The sequence below is a fragment of the Lineus longissimus genome, chromosome 18 (genome assembly GCF_910592395.1).
Source record: "Lineus longissimus chromosome 18, tnLinLong1.2, whole genome shotgun sequence".
NCBI lineage: Eukaryota > Metazoa > Nemertea > Pilidiophora > Heteronemertea > Lineidae > Lineus > Lineus longissimus.
In genome coordinates, this window is record NC_088325.1 from 1,324,244 (window position 1) to 1,351,743 (window position 27,500).

The following is a 27,500-nucleotide window of genomic DNA, read 5'->3' on the forward strand; positions in this document are numbered from 1 at the left end:
TTTTTCAGTTTCAAGAAGTTCAGCATCTTAGACTCTCAAATTCATAATGTGTTCTGTACATGAGTTGGGACTGTACAAACAGCAGAAACTTGTTTCATCAAAATAACACCAGACACAAATTCCAGTTTTGACAAGATCAGGGATGTCAAATTACCAATTTTGGGCCAATATCAGGCTTTTTACTTTCAAAAATGCTAAATTTGACAGCTGGAATTGAAAGATCTCTGTCTTAACTCTCTGTGGAACTTCGAATTTGCAAAATTGGACCAAAAATAAACATTTTAGAGTCATTTTAAGTAAGTCATGGATCAAAGGATAAGATTTTCACAAGAAAAAATGTCAGTCTTTTTGCCTTAGGCTAGCTTATTTGGCATCACTAAAAACTGCCTCCAGTCCAATGGCAGGCAATAGGTGTGGTAGACATTTATAAATGTCAGCAAGATTCTGCTCAAGTCATGACTATATGTCAGCCGCCCCGGGCCTTATCGCCTAAATTGCTGACCAGACCTTGTGTTGACGATATCAGATAATATGTTCAAACAAGTTAACTGTGTCGATTTTCTTATTTATGTCTGGCTGAGTTTCATTTCCGGCTGGATGGAGCTTGTAAAAGAAATATAAAAAAAGACTCTCATTCCTTTTGACGCCATGTCATTTGAAATTCTAATGGATTTTCTGCCCTGATTGTTGCGGACAAACAAGTATTATGACGAAGTTTTAGGAGGCTTTTGTCTTGATAGCTGGTTCTTGATGAGGTGATGAATGTCGGCTACGTCAAACCAGTTTTCGACGTTGCGTGACTTCATCACGGCATTAAATTCCGCTCCACAATTTTACAGTATTTTCGTTTTAAAATTCATGCTAAAAAAGTATCCCCACATACAGAAAATAGCTATTTATTTTACCCCAGCCTTTGTGTTTGGATTACATAGAATTATTTGTGAACTATTGTTGTTTGAAATTCGGCATTATGATCTACACGCTTGGACACTTCCAAATACACACAAGACATACAGTATGAAGGCCTATGCAGAGCTTATTTGAGGCACATACAATGTAGGAATGCGTAACATACATGTAGGCCTACTTAAGGTCCTGGACATTTTCCAGGAGACATGTTTTTTTGCGATATTCACAACCCTTGGTCTTTACAGCTTTAACGCTGTATGCTATGTCTGTACATGGCTTATAGGACACCACCGAAAGCTGGCTTGCATACTGAAGGCGTGTATGGCTGGGAGACCTGCCCAGAGTCTCACGCCAACAGTGGGTATCAAGCCAGGGACCCCTTGACCGCTAGTCATAGACCGTAGCCACCGCCGCTCCTGCCATAGCGGCAGTTCAAAATATTTACTTTCATCAAAGTATTTGTTTTCATTACGTCAAGGTGAGCAGCGAACAACGCTTGGTCTCCAGGGTTTGGTATGAATGGAAAAATCGATTTGCGAAAGTGCACATGCATTCAAATATAGACCATTTGATTCATAATATTGATTAGTTCATTTGGTTAGGAAACATTATTCAATCCGACATTAGTACCTGGGACGCTAGTGGATATTTCGTAATCCCCTTGTCTGTGTTAGATTTCATCATGCTGGACGCTGTCCAAATTTGTATAAAATTATAAATTTTTGCGCTAATTTAATTGGCCCACCTTGTATGGTAAAATCTTATGAAACCAAAGGGACCACCATTTTGCTAGGCCTTGAAATCATTAATAAATTAGAACGCCTTCAGAATGAATTGAATACCAATTTCAAGGGTTTGAGTCTGTTCTTTGTTGTCCAGTGAACAGCCTCCCAGGTTTTGAATGGGCATTCGCTTCGTTTTGAAGGAGTTCTCATTGCTTTAGTATGTCAAGTTTGAGCCAAAATGGTGGTGCCTATGGTCAACCCAAAGGATGCATAACCTACCATGCACCACACGGAGATGTTAACCTAAGGGAGGTTCCACTGACAGTGACACATCATGCTAATTTTTCGCCGAGAGAGTCCCAATACATGTACAGTACATTTATCTGAGTCGTGCTCAAAGGAACATTTTTGAGTGTCTTGCAATGAATTTCTTGTCGTTTTGATTTCCAGCATCCAAAATCACATTACTTTGAAGTGATGAGTTTTTGTCCCTGTCTTCATCTGGCCTGCCCCAACTTTCATTCACCAATAACAATCACCCACGAAAAAACATTTATGCAAAATTTGCCAATTTCATTTCTCGGCGCAGCATGAGAAAATATTAGTCCTAGTTTTAGTTCTAGTTTTAGTTTTTTTCTTTTAACTTAAAAAAATGTCAAAAGACAAATTACTGGTGGCCGTTATAAGTGTGATGAAAACATCATAGAGGTTGTTTCTCGGGCGCATCAGAAATTCAACTTCTACAAACATTTTGCCAGCTGTTTGTATCCACAAACATTTGCAAACTGTGTTGGTGTAAGTTTTCTGATGCACCCTCCAGACAGGAACTGTTTAGCCTCAATTTGTGACGGCCAGTAGTAATTCACGCTCCTTTTTCCCAACATTTCATGTTGACATTCATTGCTAACCTGTCGTTGCATGCTAATCCAGAACGACCCATATTGACGACATCGCCAGGTGAGAAAAGTCATCTTGTTAGCCGTAAGGTGGCGTAGCCTGTCGTAACGTCACCGGAAAAATCACTAATTTGCTTCATATTCGAACTGAGACGTGCTCGTGTCGTAATAGCATGTTGTTGGAAACCATGGAACAATCAGGAAACTACTTTCAGAGGGGGTGAGCATTGTTGTTGGAACTGACAACACCAGTGCATGAGTGTCAAAATCACACTGTTTGTGGCTGTTCCATTTACATATTTACTCCCTCTGGGATTTTGTAAAATATGGGGTAAATAGGGGATTTTGGCTGGTTAAAAACATACAATTTGATTGTTCCATGGTTTCACTGACTAGGTAGTTTCACGAAAGCATTTGCAGTGATAGCACAAATAGTTCAGACGTCCACTTCCTTTTGCATGACTTTAGGAGGTCTTGTTGTTCTCTTAGAATGTTGTGCATGTATTTTAAACAGTTGTGGTCTGGTCAAGTAGCAAAATGTGCCCTTTTCCCGAAATATTTGCTCTTTTCCCAAAAATTTTTCTCTTTTTTCCAAAAATGTGCTCTTTATCTAAAAAAATACTCTTTTCCTAAAGAAATGCTCTTTTTTCAAAAAAGTTTAATTTTTCCCCAAAAATATAATTTCTTCCCTAAAATGTGCTCTTAAAAAACATGGAACACTTCTGAAAACCTCCACACAAATCTATTTTGAGTGTCACCAAACGTGTGCAAGAAGATGAAAAAAGAACAAAGGTTGGCAAGGTACCTTGAGGTCTGTCCAGACATCAGTCCTATGGTGGCCGGACTTCGAGCATCGATGCCATGGTTTATGACCTGCATTGAAAAAATCTTCATCTTTCAGCGACGATGGTAACTTTACCTAAAATTCTGCTCCGCGTCCTTCGTAACTTGACCAGCGCCACGATTTGCATGTTTTAAGAAAATTGCGTAATTTCACCGTTTCAGCCGCACCGACGACGATGCCTCCGACAACCGAAAAACCGACGCCAACGACTCCGACACAACAAAGTGAGAATATGAGTGTTTTAGCGTTTAGATGTCTCGCTAATTCTGTCACACTGGCACTAGCGTTCATTTCTTGTCAAGTTTGGTGTGGATACCTTTACAGTAGAACCTCTCTATTAAGTACACCCTCGGGACTGACAAGTGCTGTCCTTAATAGAGAGGTGTCCTGAAGTTTGGTGTGGATACCTATACAGTAGAACCTCTCTATTAAGTACACTCTCGGGACTGACAAGTGCTGTCCTTAATAGAGAGGTGTCCTGATTAGAGAGGTCAAAATGAATGGAAACAACCAATTTGGGACCAAAACTATTGTTCTTAACAGAGAGGTTGTCCTAATAGAGTGGGTTCCGCTAAGGGAGGTTCCACTGTATTAGGATGTTCCTTACCAAAATCTGTAAAAATTGTGAAAATGTCACTTTTGAAATCAAAAGTACTAGTGCAAATGTACAGAGCTGACTGACCAAAGTCCGAAATTAGTGTCAACTTGAATTCAAAAACATTTGCGCGTCTCTTTGAAGCACGAAAGATTAGAGAACGAACTGAATATCAAAGGTTCCATCGAACTTGACAAGAAGAAATGCGTCTCTGAATCTGGGTTATGGTACTTCTCGTGTTATCTGTGGAATGGTCTTGTCGATTTTCTGATCTCCGTCCCGCAAGGTCCAGACAGATGTCTGCGCTTCGATATCTTGATGAAGTGTTGACATAAACATGGTTCACCAATACTGATCAAGAATTCTCAAAAAGATCTATGCTTTAGCTCTCAGTAGAACTTTGAATTTTGGAAATGAGACAAAAAATGACCGTTTTGGAGGCATATTTTGCAAGTTAGGGCAGTTCGAAGACAGCAATTTTGCCTGAAAATATTTTTAGGTTTTTCGGTCACATTCTAAGAAGGTCAGTTGTTGGTGTTCCATGTTTGTGAATTGCAACGTTTTTCTGTCTGACTGGATAAGGCTACATGTCTTGGGATTTGACTACATGAGCAACAGAACAGGCTGATGTATATTGGATGAAAAAAAATCATCTTGACGAACCCTTCCGGTGAGCTGATTATCAAAATTTTAAGGAAATGCGTGCAGGGAACTTGAAACTACACTCCAAGTCACAATTGACATCCCTTGATTTGCGTCATTGACGTGCCATTTACACGCTACTTAGTGAATATGTCGCACGTAAGTCGCGCATAGGTCGCACGTAGAACACACGAAGAGAGATAAGCGTGTCACTGGTGCGTCATTGGCGCGCACCTTGACACGCTTAGCTGATGCGTAGCAGGAAGGATGTTAATTGTGACTTGGACTGTAGTTGCTAAAAGACATCGGAAACCATTTTGGCTCATATTTAACAAAGTATCTTAAAAAGCCTTGATGAAGTACGTTATATTTTCTAATCTTACTTCAGTCAGATCTGTTGCTCGATACTTTTTAGTTTTTTTTCTCCAGCTTTTCTGCTTCGGTGTTGGTGCACACAACCTCAATGTTCGACACCCTCTCGTTATCCATGCTGTTTATCACCAAGTAATATCAAGAATAAATAAAGGCTAGTCTTTATGAATTCTCGGTAACATTTACATGATAGTTATTGTAATCAAATGAGCATGACTCATGCAGTTTTACTTCTAACGTGATATTCAACTTATCCCCTAAAAAATTAACCTCTCTATCAAATTGCAGTTGACGTGTTTGGAGAGCTTCAATCCCTGCCCCTCAATTGATTTATTTGGTACGAATTACAGGAACATTTTACCAGGAAGGGAGGATTTTGTTGGAAAAATACATTATTATCGGCCAATGGGGAACATGCAGGCCTATCATCCCATTTGCAGTTTGCTTGCATCAAGAAACTTGTCTGAGGACAGGGCTTGTCTGTCTGAAGGGTGTCCTTAATAAAGAGGTTCTACAACTGTAGATCATAAGTAGAAGCTGCTACTTTTAGCTAAAACTGTGGCTGGGGATAGCTACTGACCACCAGACTCTGGAATTACCTTCTAAAGCAGCATGGAGAAAAGTCTCATAGTTCTGAATCCATATCTCACCAACCATGCAAGGCTACCAGCAATCAGCCATATCCCACAGACTGCCATATCTCACCATGTCAATAATCGTATAGGTGTATCAATTAGATATCAGACAGGGGGACCCCTGTTTGAACAAGGCTCATAAATCCGACAAGATTATCAACTTGGCACCATGTCTCCTGATAAACATGTCTCTAATACTCTCCCAGCATGCCCCAGATCACCTGTTATTAGTATCTTGGGGCTAATTAGCAGGAATCTCTACATCTTGTAGAATTCTCGGCCACAGGCTATAAAATATTCCTGTTGGAAATACTCCTCTGTGTCGCAAGTCGGTTGTAAAATGGATTTCGGGGGGGGGGGGAGTATTTTGACTTATCATCTGGTATGTTTTCGCAGATTTTGTTGTAAGTTTAATTTTGCGAACAAAATCTGCAATGTTTTGAAAGAAATTAGCAGGTTGATTAATCTGCTGTGTAAAATTGCCGCCCCCTCACTGTCAACACTCTGTCCCTTCTAAAAATACATTTTTCATATATCATATGGCAAATAACGTGGTTATTGATATTATTAATAAGGTCATAACTTGGTTATGCAGTAGGTTAAGGACTTACCTCAATGATATTGCCAATATCTAAGATTAGTTTGGGGCTAAAGACTTCATAATAAGGGCATGGACCTAGTTTCTTCCTTGAAAATGTACTGATTGACCCTTACCCGATGATAGAAATCAACGTGGATGATAAAAAATCCTTGGTGTTTTATCCACCTGTTTCATTCAGAGTGAGCTTTCTGCAGTGTGGCACCACCCGCCTCCCAGGTTGTAAATAAAATCATAATCATGAGGATTGCTGGGAAAAATTCGGCACGTTTGATTGCTTTGCACGGAATGTTCGTGTTGATTTCCAAGATAGTCGATTCTATAGACTTTACCCTTCCTAACCTTGTACAGGGTAGATGTTTCCGTAACCACTGATTTTTGTTTTAAACAAAAACATATCATTTTAAGTTAACATAGTTCTGTTTTAACCTTTCGTTTACCTCTAACCCTTTTACGTGTTGTTGTGTTCGTCCCTTGTTTTAGTGTACATTTTGTTACTTTCAGCTTCGATTTTCTTGAATTTTCATTTATTCCACCTATTCTTTTGTATATTGTTTGCATTAGTCCCTTCTTGGGGGGGGGATGACTCAAGATGGGGGGGGGTGACTCAACATTTTGGTCTGAATTATCCGTCGAACCTGTCGGGGTTGATTTGTTATTATTTTGAGTTGTTTTTATTAGAATTCAGTTTTAAAGTGTTAGTGTATGTTTGACTTGAGCGTGAATGGTGAGCTTGTGTGATTTTGACCGATTGTTATAAAAGCGTGCCTTGTTTGAACGCAGTGAGTGCCAATTTTTGCCCTCAAATGGATTTAATACAGTAGAACCTCTCTATTAAGGATGCCCACGGGACTGACAAGTGATGTCTTTGACGGAGAGGTGCCTGATTAGAGAGGTCAAATTGAATGGAATGTACCCATTTCAGACCAAAACTTGTGTCCTTAATAGGGAAGTTATCCTTAATAGAGAGGTGTCCGCTAACAGAGGTTCCAATGTATGTGAATCGCTGACACTGATTATCCATTTAAACATGCCACAGGCAAAATTGAATAAAGGATCGTTTTTGCTATGATTTGAAATAAGGACACAGGCCATATTGACCCACATTCTGACAAAGGTTTCCATGTGGTTTTCGTGAGGTGTGATTTTCTCTGGTCGTTTCTCTCAACAACTGAACCTGCTGAGTTGTGCGGATTGATCAATCAAATATCATTCAGAATACTTGCGTTTTATTTACGCAATCAAAATAATCAAATTCAAGTTCAAATTACAAATTTGTAACGAACGACGTAGGCCTTTAAGACCAGCCATTCGGACCTGCTTCTTGATTGAGACAGCTTTTATAAAAGGTGTTACGACCCACCATATCAGAATGGTTTCAACCTGTCATTCATTCATATCAAATGCCATTGCTGAGGAGAATATGTCCCAGCTCTCCAACTCTTGGCATTCAAAGTATGCATCGATTGATACTATTAATATATCAATTATCATATGATCAATCGTTTAAATTGTCATATTTAATACAATGCATCTGTGTGTATTTGCGCTATATCAGGTAATCAATGCCCTGTAGGCCAATTGAATAATTTTGTAAAAAAAATGCTGCTAAATTATGCAATGAGCCTCACATTTTTCAAAACTTTTTGTACTTTTTCCAATTTTATCTTTTTCGGAATGTCATCAAATATTACTTGAGAATTAGGCCTGCAAGGCGCCATGTCGATTGATTTTCTTGGTTCGTTTGAAACAAACCTACAAGCTTTAAAATGCTTAAAGGGGTACACCGTTCGTATTGAATCGTAGGTTAGGAAAATAGAAATGCAGTTAAACACAATGCCTTAGTGTTACATTTATGAAACTCTGCTGAAACTTGGTGTATCGTCAATGTTTAAATTGATATTCATTATCTACACATTTTGAAGTTTTCAATTTCAACTACAAATTTCAAATTTTTAACGAGCGGCAGAGGCCTTTAATGGTGGACGAACACTTTCGGCCTTTCAAGTTGATATAAAGTCTAAAGACAAAAGAAAGTGAAACACTCCCATTTTGGCTCTTTAAGTGCATGATTCCAATTGACCTGAAATCTAATCTGGAGGTAAAAATGCCAAAAAAATTTATCGTTTTCCATTGAGCCATTGTGCGAATCTGATCATGCATTTGATGAAGAAACTGTATCCATGAAATGTCACCTGATCACCCTGTAATTACTTTATATTGGATGAAATCAGGTCATGAAATTGCAGAAAAACTTTTAAAAACCTACCGTTGTTAAAATAACTGTTATTTTTCTCAAATTTGACTAGCCTTGACACTTTTGATTTGATTGTGAGTGCAAAGGCATAAACTGTTTAGGTCAGCGAATGCAGAATGGTCTTTTTCCGGGTTTGAACCTGCATTTCTTGAATACAGAGTCTGACACCTATCCTAACACAGGATGCCACCATGCTCCACACGGTACGCCGGTTGCTTGCAGTGGTGGATGTTACTTCTGAGCAGTACAGTTGATTGTCTATAAAGTGGTGTTACTCATAGCGGAGTCCGAAAGAGCAATAGAAAGCCCCCCCCCCCCCCCCCCCCCGCCTCAGTGGGTATCAAAGAATTGATGCATCATCAAATGATACTTGAGTTTCTGAATGGAACCCTGTTGCGGCCTTTGTCCAGACTAGCATATACCCATGGAGCGGGCAAAGTTGAAATGTAATACCTTAGTTAAATGGGCACGATGATTGAACTACATTAAAGATCTAACGTTACTGAAGTTTTATTAAAGGTTAAACACGAAATGAACTGCATTGAGGGACTTATTGCTGCTATCTACATGCAACCCCCAATAGATTGATTGGAGTAGATGATGTCCATCAGGCCGAATCTCACTAACTGATCTCCACTGGACTTTTAACAGGAAATGAGAAGGTTCATTTTCACCGCCCGAGAAAATGTAACGAGCAGGCTGTATCGCTGGTTATGCAAAATCCCCGTAAATTTTTTTATTCCAACTGTAAAATGCTATCTGAACACTCTGGAGGCATCCGCCCGAATTAATAAACATTGACTCATAACGCCATCATCGTATTCCATACTATACTCATTAGAGTCACCTGTATTACAGTGTAGTGGAATAGTAATCATTGATTTTCAAACCAAACGTGACTAAGTTTTACGAATGTCAACCTAACCAGGTGATCAGTAAATCATGATAAATGTATGTATTTGCACACCTGTTGACAGTGGGTCATCAATAGCGTAGTATGTAATATACAGAAGATGTTTAAACTCTTTTTAAAGGGGAACGCCTTTTGCATAATCGTGGGTCAGGAAAATAGAAATGCATTTATACACAATGCCACAGTGCAGTGATCATGGATGCAACTTCCTGAAATTTGGTACTTAGAGTATTTGTATATGGAAATTTATACTCTGTGCATATTTATGCCAAGGAAAAGTCAAATTTGAATTAATTTTTGACTGCTGTCTTAGAGAGGGTTAGGGCCAGTCCCCTTATCAAAAGAAAGTGTAACTAACAGTTGGCCACCAAGGGAGGTTTTACTTTATCAGGCCTTAGAGTAACCAAATCTGACCCGTCACAGCAAAACCAGGCGCATGTCGCACAGAAGATGAGCCGAAATGACGCCAGGAGATAATGGAAGAAATTGATGTGCTCTGATTTCACAAAAGGCAGACAATAGAGAAATGAACAAAAAGTCCGTTTCAACCTGCCAAGCTCAGATGATAGCGAAATACTGTCTTGTCATCAAATATTCTTGTGAGGTCCTTCCTGGCCTATTTTGGCAATATTTGACCTCAGAATATTAATTATTATGCTTGCTTTTGAGAACTGTCCTGACCTTACCTGGCCAATTCTATGGAGGGCCTACATGTATCTATAATACATTATAAATCATTGTATTGTTGTGAATTTACATGATGAACAGGTAGGCGCTTACGAACAATCACATGTGACACATACATGATGTCTACAATGCATTGACATATTAACATGTGCGTTGAATTTGAATATCTGTGTCACTGAAAAATTTACTTTGGCTGGCAGTAGTGAGCTTTTTAGTCATGGGGGGGGCAAAAAACCTCTATTGGCCTGCCTCAGTCTGAGCCAAAATCTCTGTGATTGCTTTTTGGAGACCTATTGGGGGCAGTTGCCTTCCCCCCTTGCTACGGCCCTATTATATGCTTGAAAAGTAAGATGAGCAGGTGTGAAGAAGAAGCATACACATGGGTGGGTGGACTGACACTATCGCAGGGAGAAAGAGTGTCCCAGAGTAGGCCTATGGCATGACGGTGAAGAGTCCTGGCTTGCCTAGAGTCTCCTGCTATCAGTGGGATCAGGTGCCTCCGGTGTCATCGAACCCAGGGACCTCTTGACCATTAGTGATAGACCCTAGCCACTTTTCTGCGAAACCAATATATCAAAATCAACAGTATTGTTAAAATTAGTTCAGCCAACCTTCACCTGGAAGTGCATTTCAGCAGCATAAACACACCACTGGGTATGAAATATGTCGAATTGATTTCATTATGGGAGAACACCAGACGCTTGTTAATCATTTCCGATGATGTTTTTGCACGCTTTGACCGATCGTGGCGATGCTGCACCGTGGAATGCTATGTTGAGTGCCTCAAGTCGTCTTGCCGTGCAAAAGGCCAATCAGACGATTTCTTTGGTTCAGTCAGTGCTGGCACAAGGTTTTTTGCCATGCAAAAGGCCAATCAGACGATTTCTTTGGTTCAGTCAGTGCTGGCACAAGGTTAGTTGCCATGCAAAAGGCCAATCAGACGATTTCTTTGGTTCAGTCAGTGCTGACAAAAGGTTTGTTGCTGCACAAATGCACATGCAAAAGGCAAGTCAGATTATTTCTTTGGTTCATGGTTAGCATAAGTTTAGTTGCCGAAATGTGCATGCAAAAGGCCAGTCAGATTATTTCTTTGGTTCATGGTTAGCACAAGTTTAGTTGCCGAAATGCGCATGCAAAAGGCCAGTCAGATGATTTCTTTGGTTTATTGTTGGTAAGAGGGTCGTTGCTGTGTGTAACTGTTGATTAATGACAGGGTCTATTGGCGACTGTGGCACTGTAGTAGAAAAAGCTGAGACCAGATTACTCTCTCTGGCACCTGATTTTAGAAAGCTGCTGGATTTTATTTACCACCCAGATGTAAACAAATTGTTGACAGTTTACAATGTTGACCCAAACCGCAGGGGTCGTGTTTCAGATGACAACAAACCCCTAATTTGTCATTTAGAGGCCATTAACTAATCTTTATGTATTGGCTGCAGTTTAACCTCTCATTAGGAGGTTAAACTGTGGTAATTAACAGTCATAACTGGGAGTGATTTCCTGCTGTTTGCCTCAAGCAGGCACTTGGAAGAGGGCTATTCACTGGATCACTTTACCAAAGCGGCAGTTCGAAATAGTTTGCAAAATTTGTTTTGCTGCAAAACAATGTGTGGCCTCAATCTTTGGCAAATTGGGATGTTGTAAGTTATAAATCAGTTGATATTAATTAATTTTGTATTGTTGACACATTTGCCCATTGTAAGATTGCCCAACAGATTTTAAGGAAAACACCTCTTGTGATCGCGCGTTGCAGTGATATAAGTCGTTCAAAGTTCACACGGCACTTTCAAATTTGTGAACTGACAAGAACTCCCATTGTTTTTCTGGGCAAGGTCAACAATTACCAGACAATTTCTCAATTAATGATGGTTATTTTCTCGCCATCATTATAACAGGCTTTTTGCCAATTTCACCGAGATTTGATGAGCAATTATTTAGATAATTCTGGATGGCTGCAGACACTGGTGTGATTGTAAAGTAGAACCTCTCTATTAAGAACACCCTTGTTCCTGACAATTGCTGTCCATGATAGAGAGGTGTCCTGATTAGAGAGGTCAAATTGAATGGAAACAACCACCTCGGGACCAAAACTAGTGTCCTTAGTATAGAGGTTGTTCTCAATTGAGAGGTGCCTGCTTTGGGAGGTTCCACTCTATAACGAAATTAAGCAGTGTCTATTTTGTTTAGAGGCCAAGGTGAATCTATGTAACACTATCCAGCTCAGTGTACATAAGGATGTATGGGGTGATAGGTCAGATGAATCCTGCCTCTCATTGACTGCTGGTAAATGCAAAAAAGTATAGACTGATTCGGTGGCCTAAATTATGCATTTTATATAGTCATATCTCTGATGATTATTTCCGCAATTTACTGATGACTAAAGGAGACAAAGCCTCTTCATTGACAGTATTTATGAAACATTCCTAACTAATTAGTGTGTTCTAATTATACAAAGATTTTTCATCGCCATTCAGTATTTTGGAGATGATGAATTCCAGGGTTTGCATCACAATATCCAGCCTTAAAGTGAATATTGCCTACTCGATATATAACTTCTTAACCCTTTGGAGGCCAAGCCGAACCAGAAACCTTTCTGGAGAACCACGGGCAGCCACAATCTTGGCACGCAAAGACATTTCAGGCCTGTTGAGAGTTACAAAGTTGCCCTGCCTGTTATCGAATGCGATACCTTCCAATCAGCAGGCCAACGCTCAACCATTGTGCCACCGTGCTCCCCATGAACACTTGACAGTAAGTAAGGTAGCTCAACATTTTACAAGCCAAGGCTTATTTGTTTTATACAAAACAACTTAGTTTTTTGCAATAAAACCTGGTTTTATTGTAAAAATGTAGGTTGTTTTGAATAACTGGACAAACGGCGTGCAAAAACCTACTTTCTATCGAGAAACTTGTATTTTCTACCTCGCCCCATGTACACAAATCCGCGATGTTATCGGGACGAGGATGGGCAACCTCGGCACCACGTGGTACTAACGCTGCACTGCACTGCATTCTGTAAACTAGTTAGTGAGACCCTAACCTCATCCCAGATAACTCAATGTAGGTAGGATCAAGGTTTAAAAATGTAAGTTTTCTAATAAACCATGTTTTTTTTACAAAACTAGGTTTATTAGTAATAAACAAGGTTGTTTTAAAAAAACCTATATTTTTTCCAAATAAACTTAGTTTATTAGGTAAAAAACCAGTTTTTTTTGAATAAATCTAGGTTTTTTTAATTACTGGACACTCTGCTTGCCATAAAGGCTTCAAGTAGTCCTTTGGCTTTGTCAGTTAAAACTTAGAAATTTCATTCACACCCCGGAAGTCTGTAGTGCCAGTGATGATCACTTTCTGTGACTAAAGTCAGTACTTGTACATCCAAATGTCTCACTCAGATGGGATTGCTTTTGGGCAGTTTGCACTCATAGTTTGACCATCATCTTGTCTTGTTTGGACGAAATGTCAGCTGAGCGCCAAGCCCTCGGGCCTCTTGTCGCTTCCCTGCATCTTGGCAGTTCATGCAGTTTCTCGAACCATAGCATGACATAGTCCAAATGGTAACCTAAGACTGGAACAATCTATCCATTTCTTGATACAATCAACGTCAATTTATTACTTATCTAGTATCAACATTATTAACATGCTTCTGCGATGACTTGTATTATGGAATGTTCAATCTTGGCCATTGTTTCTGGAAGATAGGTGCAGCGTTATTAATTTCTTGTTTGTTATCCACCCTGGTGTCTCGATCTGGGCACGGCAGGCATTCCAACCAGTTCTGTACTGGCTATAAACCCACCTATCAAACCTAGCGTAAATACTTGTTTTAACCGCAGACAAGAGGTCATTAATCGTACATTGCAGCGAATATAATCATAGGTAACAGCAATTCAAATCGCTTGTTCGCGTTGCACTTTCATTTCATTGGAAAAAAAACGTTCTATTGTCATTTGAAGGGCCTATGAAGATTTGAACAAGGCCAAGAGTTCAGTATCATAACTGTTGAATTTTGATTGCCCAATTTCAAGAAGTGTTATGAGTTTGAACGGGCCGGTACACATTGAGCGGCCGATTAAACTTTGGCTGGTCCTCTGTGCCAAGTTCATGTTTCGGTCTGTTAGAAGTAACAGAAAAAGATTTAGAAAATAAATACTAAAAGTCTGAATGCTATTTATGAATGTTGACAACGTGTTACAGTAGAACCTCTCTATTAAGGACACTGTCCCCTCGGGACTGACAAATGCTGTCCTTATTTGTGAGGTGTCCTGATTAGAGGTAAAATTGAATGAAAACAATCAATTTGGGAGAAGTTCCCGTAAACTCATCAAACCTCTTTGCGATCTATCATAATGTTCTGATATGTTGCTATTGAGACTCTTGGTCCATCCTGTGACACACTGAATCACAATAATTTGATAAACCACCCAACTATGAAATGTCCTTATCAAAATTCTTTGGCGAGTTTGAACTTTTCATTTCATGGTCATTGGTCTGAGACAGGAAATTAAATTTGGCCCTATTGCGTGGTAGCCAGCAATGTTAACCACTAGGCTATGAGGCTCCTCACAACCATACTAAACCATGCTAGTGTCATACTCATAGGCCTATATAATCTAATATAGCCCTATGCAATTATAGGCCCTTGAGAAAGGGCCGAGGGAGCCTTAGTTGGTATGCGGTTTTGAGTGGTTCCTGTTAGAGGGTTTGAGTCCTGTCTAGGCCTGTAATCCAAGACAACAACTCAGTGTGCTTTAGTGAGTCAACCAATACCACAAGTTTGGTATCAGTCCTTTAAATCATTCTCTGATATTTTGTCCTTAATCGCAAAGAAGGCCTGGCCGTAATGATGCGTTCAAGATTCAGAAAAGTGAAATTTCAAAACGGGGGTTTATAGAGGATTGGAGTGCTGTTTGGACTCGCTGAGCGACTGGTCTGTGTGTGTTGAGTGAGCAATAGCGGGTGTGTTTGCAGCCTCGCTGAGTCAGAGATGGCGATAATGCTAGCGTGACCATGTTGGTGACAATGTTGGCATAAGATAACAATGGGAAGTGGATGAGTCATGCGCTGGAAATAGTTTTCCTGGGGTTGAGTACGGCTTCCTGGAGATAACAATGAGTTTATTCTAAAACAACTGTTACAGGGACTGTAGGCCTACTGCAGTCAATTCTGTGCAAAACAAAAAGGATTTATTAGAATTTGCCCTGACTGCTCTTGCCTGAGTTTACAGTATTCTTGAACGTAAAAAGGGGTGTTCGAATGGATTTAATGGTTGTGCATTTCATGGTACCTTCTTGGAGCGTCCCCTGAGTACTATCTACAACCATCGATAATCTGAAAAGTTTTCCATGTGTTAAAAACCGAATACCATATGGTCTCCTTGATATATGTCCTTTCAGTTCAATTCAACTTTATTCTCCAAGACTGTATACATACCATAAGATGGGGTGACACTGACCCAAAGTGGGGTGAAAGTGTCCCATTCATTTTCCACCCTATAGCATAAACCATACATGGTAAATTTCCTATTTCAACTGAATTACTGTACAAATTAAAAAGATGTTAAAAGATAAGTCAGTGGATTAAACTTAGCCACAATAAGATATGAGTTGGGGCAATGTCACCCCGAGGGCCATTTTCACCCCAATTTACGGTAGTATGACTATTATTGTGCTTTCTGCTGGTGGCATCTCTTCAACCTGCATGTCTGTAACCTAATTTCGATGCTTTTTCTCTTTCCCCGTATCAGCACCGAAACCCCCAGGTCCCGCTACTGGAGGTAAGTGTATCATTGTGGCCTTGACCCCTGGCCGCTGAGCGTTTTATGTGTTGTCATGTTCTCCTCAGTTTAGCTTAGCCTAATACTGCCACTTTGATACTTGAACTGTGATCTATAGGCTAATGCAAACATTACATAGAGTTCCTATCATAATGCTAATTCGGTGTCCGAAGAGGGGGAGTTCTGTGCCGTTCTATTTGAAATTGAGTTGGAGATACGGTGGGGTCATCTGTGAACAGCAGGTGAAACTAATTGCAATGATCGAGTTGGCCCTCCTTGCCAATATCAATAAGATAAGTCGTACTTCCACCTATCAAATCCCCGTGTCTTTTGCGCTTACACCTATGAATTGCCGTGTCTAAATAGACCCGTGTGTCAAATCCCCGTGTCTATTAGCCCCATCCAGCTCGATGGGGCTAAACGGGGGCTAATTTAGACCCGTGTTCAACACGGGTTTTTTGATAGGTGGAATCTGAATAGACACGGCAATTCCAAGTTCTAAGATCCGGCGACAGATGGCGCGGTGTAGTTGCCTCGGTATTGCGCATGCGAAATTCCCCTCCAACGGGAAAGAAACACAGGAGAGCTCCCTACCTACAGCGCACCTGTCGCCGGGGCTATTAACCATTATCTTACACCTCTGATAGGTGTAAGTGCGCCCCGGGTTTTTTGACACATGGCGAAGACAGGGTCTTGAAAAAACACTGGGTTTTATGATAGGTGGAACTACGACTATAGTTTCCTGGAAAAGATATTTTCCTTATCCTTATTTGTATTATATGGGTCACAGTTCAATCGTAGCAATTCAGACTAATGTATTTCTTTCTTCACTTTTGATTAGCACCGCATCATCTTGCTTTCTTCAGCATTGAATGATTTGTTTGACCATTTGCACTGCTAACCTTTCGGCACTGACTAGAAATTACACAGATATGCAATTCTGATGGACAAACACCAATAACACAAGACTACAACTGGACCTTACAATTCAAACTAATATATTTCTTTCTTCACTTTTGATTTAATTAGCACTACATCATCTTGCTTTCTTTAGCATTGAATGATTTGTTTGACCATTTGCACTGCTAACCTTTCGGCACTGACTAGAAATTACACAGATATGCAATTCTGATGGACAAACACCAATATAACACAGAACTACAACTTGAACTTACCCGATTTTTGCTAGGCATGTTGTTGAAGACGCGCTGGAGCATTTAAATGTTGATGTGTTTTGCTTTGACAAATCCTATCTGTTTGACTTCCATCAGCTTTGGTTATGAAATTCACAAAAACTGCCTCGTAAGACTGGCGAAAATCTTGATTAGAGATCTGCTTTGGTGACTTTGGCCGACCCTGGTCTTGATTTAAAACTTCAGCTAGTTATCAAGCCCTGATGGCTGCCCCAGAATCGTGGGTTCCTACTCCATCCTTTTCTCATCATTGAACCCGATTTATTTTGCAGCCAAGGTGGATGCACGAATGATAGGTGGAATCGTTGGTGCTCTTATTGCCATCATCATCATTATCATCATCGTTATATGCGTGTGCCGGAACAAGAAGAAAAAAGAGGTGGAAAATGTTGAGAAGGGGTAAGGGTTTATACCATGTTTCATGCTGCACCTGGCCAGTCCTGGTTCTCCTGTGATAGAGAGAGCTTGTCACCTCTGAGGTCCTGGGTTCAATTCCCAGTAGGTCCGCGTGGCATACTCATGTGATAGAGAGAGCTTGTCACCTCTGAGGTCCTGGGTTCAATTCCCAGTAGGTCCGCGTGGCATACTCATGTGATAGAGAGAGCTTGTCACCTCTGAGGTCCTGGGTTCAATTCCCAGTAGGTCCGCGTGGCATACTCATGTGATAGAGAGAGCTTGTCACCTCTGAGGTCCTGGGTTCAATTCCCAGTAGGTCCGCGTGGCATACTCATGTGATAGAGAGAGCTTGTCACCTCTGAGGTCCTGGGTTCAATTCCCAGTAGGTCCGCGTGGCACACTCATGTGATAGAGAGAGCTTGTCACCTCTGAGGTCCTGGGTTCAATTCCCAGTAGGTCCGCGTGGCACACTCATGTGATAGAGAGAGCTTGTCACCTCTGAGGTCCCGGGTTCAATCCCCGTTGGGTCCTGGTTCTCTCTGAGGACCCGGCGTTGATTCCCAGTCGGCCCGCCTGTTATACTCATGTGATAGAGAGCGCATTATAATTTGACCATTTTGCGTTTTCTTGTTTCTTCGTTCTACTAAATTCTCGCATTTCTATTTCGACAGCGAGAAGTTTAAGAATGAGCCGAACAATGCCAACAACATTCCGATGGGCGGCTACGACGTCGACGTTGACGACAACTTCAACCCTGCAGAAGATCCCGTAAGATTTTTTTTTGCAATATGCTGTATAATTTGATGAACTACAGTGGAACCTCCCTCTAGACTCTATTAAGGACAACGTATCTATCAAGTATACTAGTTTTGGACCCATTTGGGTTGTTTTCATTTAGTTTGACCTCTCTAATCAGGACACCTCTCTAGTAAGGACAGCACTTAATAGGTTGGTTCTTCTTTGTAGTTGCCCAGGGCAGTGTGTGTATGGGGGGAGGTTAAGATCGAGCCCAGCAACTATCTGCTTGCAGGGCCACAAGAAAATACAACACGAAAGATATAGGCCTTTGAAAGCTTCAATCATAAAGTCCCGGGAGTTAAAGCAATATCTAAGTATCATCCTGTTTAACATCTCTGATCTTTCCAGCAGAAGAAGAAAAACCTTGAAGGCCTCGTCTATGCCGACCTCAACTTTGACGACAGACCGCGCAGTCGGAAACCGATTCAGATCCAAGAAGAATTCGACCATTCAAATTACGCCGACATTCGACGGGTATAGAAACGACGAAATGCGAGGACAATGTTTTATATTCGTGCTTCCAGCGAACGTTTAGAGGAGTCTTTCCGAAATTTGACTAGCCACCGAGCGGACCAAGCTCAAAAAGTTGCCAGAGATTAGGGATGGTAATCACGCGGGAATTTTGCCGTTTTTTGGCGATGATATTAAGAATGATATAGGAAGTGATTCAAACGGGAAGAGAGAAATTGAGGAGATTAAGTGTTTTCTGTCTTTTCTGGGTCAACTTGGCGGATTGTGCGCTTTTTCGTGAGAAGTGACAATTAGAACTGGAAACGGAAAGATTTGTCAGAGCGAGAGAAGGATTTTGTGACTCATTTGAAGGATTTTGGATTATTTGAAGGAATAGAGGAGAAAGAAGGGATTTTTAGAATGATTATCAAGGATGGTTAGACTTCTTGGGGTGATTCCTAAGATCAGGATTCCAGATTGTGGACCTACAGACAAACTGGCTGTATTGCATTTTTCAACACATATCAATTTTTACTGTGAGCTTAATGGGTTTTCGCACGTTATGCCCGGTGGCGCGCATGGTGGCCAAGAAAGTAAACGCGGGTCAGGTACGAATGTGAAACGAAGTTTATGACTGGGTGGTCTTAACGCTATTGATGTTTGTTGAAGAGGGGGTTATGAAAACTCACGCAGGATGATGAAGAATTTGGTTCTTTGGGGGAAATGCGTTGTGAAGATGCAAATATCTTGCTATACGAGTGGTTTTCTAGTATCCTTCGTTGAGGAAGCGATGTAAGGTTATAAAACTTGATATCAAGATGAAACTTAATGTAAGATTTCAAGACAAAACTTAACATAAGAATTCTAGATGAAACTTGATTTGAGAATTCAAGACAAAATTGGTAAAAGAGTTCAAGACAAAACTTGAATTGATGTAAGAATTCAAGACAAAACTTGATACAAGAATTCAAGACAAAACTTGATATAAGAATTCAAGACAAAACTTGATACAAGAATTCGAGACCAAACTTGATACAAGAATTCAAGACCAAACTTGATATAAGAATTCAAGACAAAACTTAATGTAAGAATAAGAACACAACAGTTCCGCGTTTGAGCAAAATAACAATGTTGCTGCACTGTGCTCTCGAGTGAACTCTGAAGAGTACACAGCGGCTGCCCTGGTACCTGGTTCTGTGAGCAGGGGGCGCTGGATCAAGTCAGACGCAATCTTACATGGTGCTTGGTGTGGAGATCTGAACATTAGTTTATCGCAGTTGGTTAATACATCCTATGTCAATCTCGCTAAAGGCGTCAAGCTGTCATTCATCTACGCCCTCGCTGTGTTTGATGAAACAACCAATATCTCCATTTCGATATCAATTCCTTAAACTACATGTAACCAGTCATCTTTAACCCTCTGAAGCCTGATCTCGACTTTAACCGACAAGAAAACCCTATCGGTTTGCCGGATCTCGACTATAGTCACAAAATTTATCGGCCAAAAAATTCATCGGTACCCCTTCACATAAAACGCTTATTACAGCTTACTGAGTCTGAGGTATTCCGAATGACAACTTTGGTTGCGTAGTGCGGTAGCTGTGCATGATTTTCATGTAAGGTTTTCCAGGGCGAAAATTTTACTTCTGTGAGTATTTTGGCGTCAAAGGGAATGTAAGCAACATTTTGCTCCAAAAAATTCGGGCTTTATGGGGTGGTATCTCTGTGGAAACTCGGGCTCCAAGGGTTAAGTTAATAGTAGCCAGTCATCTTCAGTTGTGGTGGAACTAATGTAGAATAAGATGTTATACTGGGTGTTGTAAAAAACAGTCGGAGATTTTTGTGGGGCTTTCCCTATAAATACAATGAAGATTAGGCATTCCTTCCAATCAACCTCCATCCATTATCAACAACAGTCACACTTCACTTCATTAATTCTGTTCTGTTGTATAACGAATGCGTAAATAGACAGACTTCGTATAATTGCGCACAATAATTTTATGTAAGGATATGATTACTGGTCGGTGTTTTTTGCTGACGCGATCATTGGGCTTTGTCCCTTTGTGAAGTTACCTTCTTCAGAATAGCGCATGCACTGAGGCAATAAATAGCTCGGAATGAATTTCATGGTGGCTAAAATGACGTCTGGACTCGGAGAAATTTGACTTCAATCAAGTCTCATCTTCTCACGCAATTCACAACTTTGTCCTTAAAGGCCTACAACGTTCGTTAAGAATTTGAGATTTATAATTGAATTTGTATAAAACGTAACGAGCATAAATTCCAGCGTTGCCATGTGCCATTTGTGTGCGTATGGGGAGTGAATGCATTCAAAACCCAGGGCTGCATGGTTGGGGGGCTTCAAAGAATCTCAACTTCGATTCATAAGTGAATATAATTATGTCGGCGAGGTTAAATTACTTTCGTTAGAAGAAGATTTGCCCGACGACCTCTCAATTTGCTGTTTATGTATTGGAAACTTGGCTAACATTTTGAATGTAGTCTTACGCTTAACTAATGGAAACTACCAACTTCATTTTCAGTGTCACCCATGGTGCCACACTATTTCCATTTCTATTCAATATCAAATGTAAAGATTGTATCATACACTGTTGTAATCATTTATGTAATTTTTGTACCGATTTGTATAGCTTTGATTGTAGAATATTAGCTGTGTGTTCTGTGGGAATGTTTGTTCTTAATTTCCCAAGGTATTACTCCAAAAGTGGCATTTGTACCTTTATTTTGGACCAATCTTAACAAAGCAAGTGTTGGGGTGTTGGAGGACTTCCTTTGTTCAAATGCTGCTTCTTCTTCAAAGCTAGCTCTGAACTTAGAGGTGTTATTCTCCAGGGAGTATTCCTCCTCCAAGGCGGGATGAGCGTTATTACATGCCACTAAGGTTGGGCACCAATTCGGTTTATTGGCCCAGTGGCTTTGTCTTAGGCCGGAGTACATTGCAAGATACTCACGTTTCTCACTCGGTTTTGAAGTCTCATTTGAAGTACGGTAAAGAACAAGGAATGTTAGTTACTTGAAAGCCTCATCGTTTCATCGAGAAATACAATCCTGGGATTGAACCCGTGCCGTACTGTGTGGTAGCCAGCAGTGTTACCACTAGGCCATGAGGCGCTTCTCGTTCAAATATTCAATTTCAGTTTCAAATTTCTAATATTAAGGAACGGTGTCAGCCTTTAAACAATGTGGCCCCACGAAAGTGCAGGTTTGCAAAGAAAGTCATCTCTCGACTCAACACTTGTTTTGTAAAATTTTGTCACAAATAAAGACATTGTGCCATCATCGGCCCACAGCAGTGCCTTGGGAAATGAGGATTAGTTGAAAATTTCCAGTATGATTTTCAGTTTTTTAGCTGTGACAGTTTCGTATTGAGTTTGGTCCTTCATATCCTATTCAGTCCGTGGATATATCATATCGTAGGATGGGGCTAGTGGACTTAAAAGTTGAGGAAGGTTCCCTTAGGGCTTTGATTTAATACAATAATAGTCGTACTTCCACATATCAAATCCCTGTGTCTTTTGCGCTTACACCTATGAATTGCTGTGTCTAAATAGACCCGTGTGTCAAATCCCCGTGTCTATTAGCCCCATCGAGCTCGATGGGGCTAATTTAGACCCGTGTTCAACACGGGTTATTTGATAGGTGGAATCTGAATAGACACGGCACTTGTAAGTTCTAAGATCCGGCGACAGATGGCGCGGTGTAGTTGCCTCGGTATTGCGCATGCGAAATTCCCCTCTAACGGGAAAGAAACACAGGAGAGCTCCCTACCTACAGCGCACCTGTCGCCGGGGCTATTAACCATTATCTAACACCACTGATAGGTGTAAGTGCGCCCCAGGTTTTTTGACACACGGCGAAGACAAGGGTCTTGAAAAAACAAGGGGTTTTATGATGGGTATAACTACGACTATAATGGGGAGAGGGAATCGAAATGTCAGATTTGCTTTTACGGTGCCACCAAGGTTCATTAACAGGTGGTGTCCACTTGAGCATCAACCGTTGGATTGAAGAAAAAAACATTTTGCACACTTACGTGACAATTGCCTTCCAATTTGTTTATTTTTCCTTCAAAAGTGAAGAAAATTCGTTATAATTTTCATCTAAATTGTACGGTGGCTCGGAAAGGACATCACATAATTTATGTTTTTTCAACATGCCGTACTGTGTGGTAGCCAGCAGTGTTACCACTAGGCCATGAGGCGCTTCTCGTTCAAATATTCAATTTCAGTTTCAAATTTCTAATATTAAGGAACGGTGTCAGCCTTTAAACAATGTGGCCCCACGAAAGTGCAGGTTTGCAAAGAAAGTCATCTCTCGACTCAACACTTGTTTTGTAAAATTTTGTCACAAATAAAGACATTGTGCCATCATCGGCCCACAGCAGTGCCTTGGGAAATGAGGATTAGTTGAAAATTTCCAGTATGATTTTCAGTTTTTTAGCTGTGACAGTTTCGTATTGAGTTTGGTCCTTCATATCCTATTCAGTCCGTGGATATATCATATCGTAGGATGGGGCTAGTGGACTTAAAAGTTGAGGAAGGTTCCCTTAGGGCTTTGATTTAATACAATAATAGTCGTACTTCCACATATCAAATCCCTGTGTCTTTTGCGCTTACACCTATGAATTGCTGTGTCTAAATAGACCCGTGTGTCAAATCCCCGTGTCTATTAGCCCCATCGAGCTCGATGGGGCTAATTTAGACCCGTGTTCAACACGGGTTATTTGATAGGTGGAATCTGAATAGACACGGCACTTGTAAGTTCTAAGATCCGGCGACAGATGGCGCGGTGTAGTTGCCTCGGTATTGCGCATGCGAAATTCCCCTCTAACGGGAAAGAAACACAGGAGAGCTCCCTACCTACAGCGCACCTGTCGCCGGGGCTATTAACCATTATCTAACACCACTGATAGGTGTAAGTGCGCCCCAGGTTTTTTGACACACGGCGAAGACAAGGGTCTTGAAAAAACAAGGGGTTTTATGATGGGTATAACTACGACTATAATGGGGAGAGGGAATCGAAATGTCAGATTTGCTTTTACGGTGCCACCAAGGTTCATTAACAGGTGGTGTCCACTTGAGCATCAACCGTTGGATTGAAGAAAAAAACATTTTGCACACTTACGTGACAATTGCCTTCCAATTTGTTTATTTTTCCTTCAAAAGTGAAGAAAATTCGTTATAATTTTCATCTAAATTGTACGGTGGCTCGGAAAGGACATCACATAATTTATGTTTTTTCAACATGAAAATTTTTTTTCATGAAATATCTCGATCGATGGATTTATTATCATACCCTTTTCTGTTATGTAATGTGTATATTTTCCAGAAATATGTAACAATGCATGAGTTGGAGAGAAAGATTTATCTGTAATGTCTGATGCCGTTCTAAAACTGCATGAAACAAGAAGTGTATATTTTCTATTGAAACTTTTGACGCTGAGAGAAATTTTAATTTCGTCTAATTTTCTAATCTAAGTGCATGTACGATGAAGGTTGTAATGTTTTCAAAGTATTTATGGTAGAAATCTACATGTAGAAACTGCATGCTTCGGTTTAAATTATACTTTGATTCTGGGTTAACCCTCAATGTGCTAACTAGATGTTGTAAAATTTCGATAGCAAAAATTGTGAATATTTTGAAAGAATTGTTTGTAAAATTTTGAAATTTATGAATTTTGAACTGGAATCCCTCCACGATTGTGAATATATCATCAATTCAAAGAATATTGAAGAAGATTTGTAAAATATTGATAGGTACAAATTTTTAAGTGGAATCCCTCCAAGGTTGTAAATGCATTGTCCATTCAAGAATTGCTATTTTCTAAATCCATCCTTAAAATGTTTTATCAATCTGTCCAGAAGTTTTGATACTTAAATTGTGGTAAATTGATGTAATTCTATCCTGCCAAAAGCCATTGTGCTTTTATGCCATCCAAGATTCTGCCTCTGGGGAGGAGTTTTGCAGTGTTGGTTTGTTTCAGCTGTCCGACAGATACACTGCAGTTAAAATTTGAAAGAACTTTAGTGTATATCATCAAGAATTTATAAAGACTAGTCTTCATTTCTTCTTCTTTCTCAGCGCTCACTCTGCACTTGGAGGTGATTTTCGCCAGGGAGTATTCCTCCTCCAAGGCGGGATGAGCGTTTATGCCAGAAACTGCTGGGCCATTCAGGTTTATAGGCCTAGTGAGTCGGACTTCAGCGAGAGGTTGAGTCCACGCAAGCTACTCACGTTTCTCTCTTGGTAGGGTCTTTGACCTGCCCTGGCATTGACACCAGATACAAGGAACCTTGGTATCAAGTCTCATTTGAAGGACTGTGAAGAGCCAGTAATTTTCGTTCCTTGAAAGCAACGTCGGTTCATCGAGAAATACAATGCTGGGTTATCCCCGGGATCAAACCTGTAGTAGCCAGCAGTGTTAACCACTAGGCTATGAAGCTCCATGCTAGTCTTCATCAATTCTTTATATTACCAATGGATATTGTTGTGTTAAACTTCGCTGAAGGGGGTTGGGGTATCACAGCAATCTTTCAAATAGCTGTGAGTGCTTGAATAGCACCGGCATTGATAGTAGAGACTTGCCGATTGTATATATATGTGTATATTCTTCAATTATTCTATGTAATTCTAACACTGTCAGGACATTGTTATACAATTATGTAATTGAATAAAAAACAATTGATAAATTGTGTCTTTCGTTTATTTCAAATTGCCCCGGGGGCTCACTTTACCCCAAATTGCCTTGCTGACAACAATTGGATGGCCATGCCCGGCCTTTTGAATGGATCTACCCTCAACCCAAGTTAAAAAGGATCCGCGAGAGAATTTCATTCCACTGTGGATAGGAGCCGCCACTGTATAAGTCCTCGACTAGAACATCCACCGATAGCTCCAAGTAATGTGCATGACTCCCACTAGGGTGTTGGCGTAGCGTTAAGAGTGCTGTGCTCCTGACCTAGAGGGAGTGGGTTTAAATCCCCCCCCCCAAAGGCACTTGGTCCTTTCTCATTCGAGCTGCTTCATTCAAAGCAACCACCAGATTCTGGGATGACGAAGCGCTTTGCACCAGGACGTATCCATGGAATGAAATGGTCCAGGGACCATGTGCTCACCTCGGGCAATGTAATGCATGTCATTTGCAGTGGATATGGGGAGAACAGTTCCTGGCTATTTTCACCAGTTTTGATTCCATTGAATAATATTATTATTCTTATAAAGTTGACTGAATTTCAGGGTTATTGAAGAGTGTACATGTCACATGGAAATTGGTTGACATCTGTTCAACAGTTAAGGAGTACACATGTACTAGGACTTCGTTGGATTTCCAAGATGGCGGCCTGGCGGCCAGATTTGTCATGGGATTTGACTAAAAATTTGGGATATTGATAAGAGTACACAGATAATATAATCACATTAAGTTTGGTTGCAAGCCGATCATTAGTTTCGGAGTAATAGGACTTTGTGTGATTTCCAAGATGGCCGCTTTGGCACCAATCAGATTATGTATCTATCATTACGTTTCAAAATTTTCAGCATCTTAGCGACGCTTGTGTTTGCCGTGAAAATCCACCCAAAAATGGCCCAAAATGATATATTGTTATCATTGATATCTGGACATGTCAGAACCAATAAAACACTGCCAATGTAGTTGTTGATGGCGTACAGATGCTGCATGCAAAAATCAGCTCAAAATTCTAACCGCTTCATGGTTTTTCAAACATTTGGTCAATTTTCACATAATTATGCCATCAAACTCAATGATGTGGGTAGCTCAAAAATATGGAATCGGAAAATAATTGGTTTTCATCAAGGAAGGTTAAGAGGGAGCTCAGGTTTTCAGCAAGTATTACGTTATGAGGGGGAGGGGACAACAAATGTTTTTGTTAAACTTTTATTTCTTTAAATATATGGTTATGAACAAGCTTGAGACTGGGGCGAGGAGTCAGATCACTCCATCAATAATTCCTATCTCCTCCAAGTCCTTGTCCGACTTGATGAGACTTGGTTGGGGATGCTTGCAACAGAAGCTTCCAATTTGGCACCATCCTACCATCCTGAAAATGGATACAAAACAAATGGAGGGGCATTTGTTCATAAAATGCTTCCTTACAGTAACAGTCTTACAGCCAAGTCGGTACTTCTATCTTCGATGTCATGCATTTTGTAAAACTCACTTCATTCTAAAAACAGACATGACAAGCATTGGTCACAAGAAAAATTGACTGAAATATTCAAACTTTCAAAAATGAGAAAGTTGTGGGACAATGGCGACCCACTCTCTAAGGGATGGCTCCAACCACTCAACCAGGAAGCCTACATGTATGGTGATGCAAATACCTTTCTAACTTATAACATCCAAAAAAAGGAATCTCCGGCCTGTCCCAGTCCGAGCCTTGGGCCTTCTTCATCTTCTTGTCTTATATTAACTTATTGGGCTGGTAACCTGAATTGAATAAGATAAAAACTCTCAAAGCAGACTGGTAAGTGGTATGGTACCGATGTAGTGGTATGGTATGAGATGGCTATCAGTAGCAGTGCTGCTGTCATAGTCAGGCACTCAATTAGAGCTAGAGGCAGACAGCGCAGTAGCCTACCTAACCTGAGGCTGAGACAGAGTGGGCGTGGTTGCATGGATGGATGAAGATTGAAAAGTAGCCTACAATGCCTGGACGGAGGGATTCCACAGCTACATGTTTTTGTTACCTTGGGTCATCATGCATGCATGTCACAAATAAGGAAGAATTGTACTTTCGAATCAGAACGTATGGGTGAAATGCAATGCCAATGTCG

General features: G+C 40.5%; 1 protein-coding gene across 4 annotated transcripts in view; it reads left to right on the forward strand.

Moving 5' to 3' along the window:
* LOC135502537 (hemicentin-1-like) overlaps positions 1 to 25,396 on the forward strand; it is a 31,315-nt gene extending 5,919 nt beyond the window's left edge. The window contains exons 5-9 of one of the 4 annotated variants that reach the window (XM_064795480.1): positions 2,565 to 2,591; positions 15,820 to 15,849; positions 17,315 to 17,441; positions 18,110 to 18,206; positions 18,585 to 25,396. In XM_064795480.1, coding sequence (XP_064651550.1) covers positions 2,565 to 2,591; positions 15,820 to 15,849; positions 17,315 to 17,441; positions 18,110 to 18,206; positions 18,585 to 18,716 — 413 coding nt within the window. In that variant the 3' untranslated portion in view covers positions 18,717 to 25,396. Of the gene's footprint in view, positions 1 to 2,564; positions 2,592 to 3,535; positions 3,599 to 15,819; positions 15,850 to 17,314; positions 17,442 to 18,109; positions 18,207 to 18,584 lie in introns of all 4 variants that reach the window. The other 3 variants (XM_064795477.1, XM_064795478.1, XM_064795479.1) reach the window with 3 other exon arrangements.
* Positions 25,397 to 27,500: the final 2,104 nt, after the last annotated feature.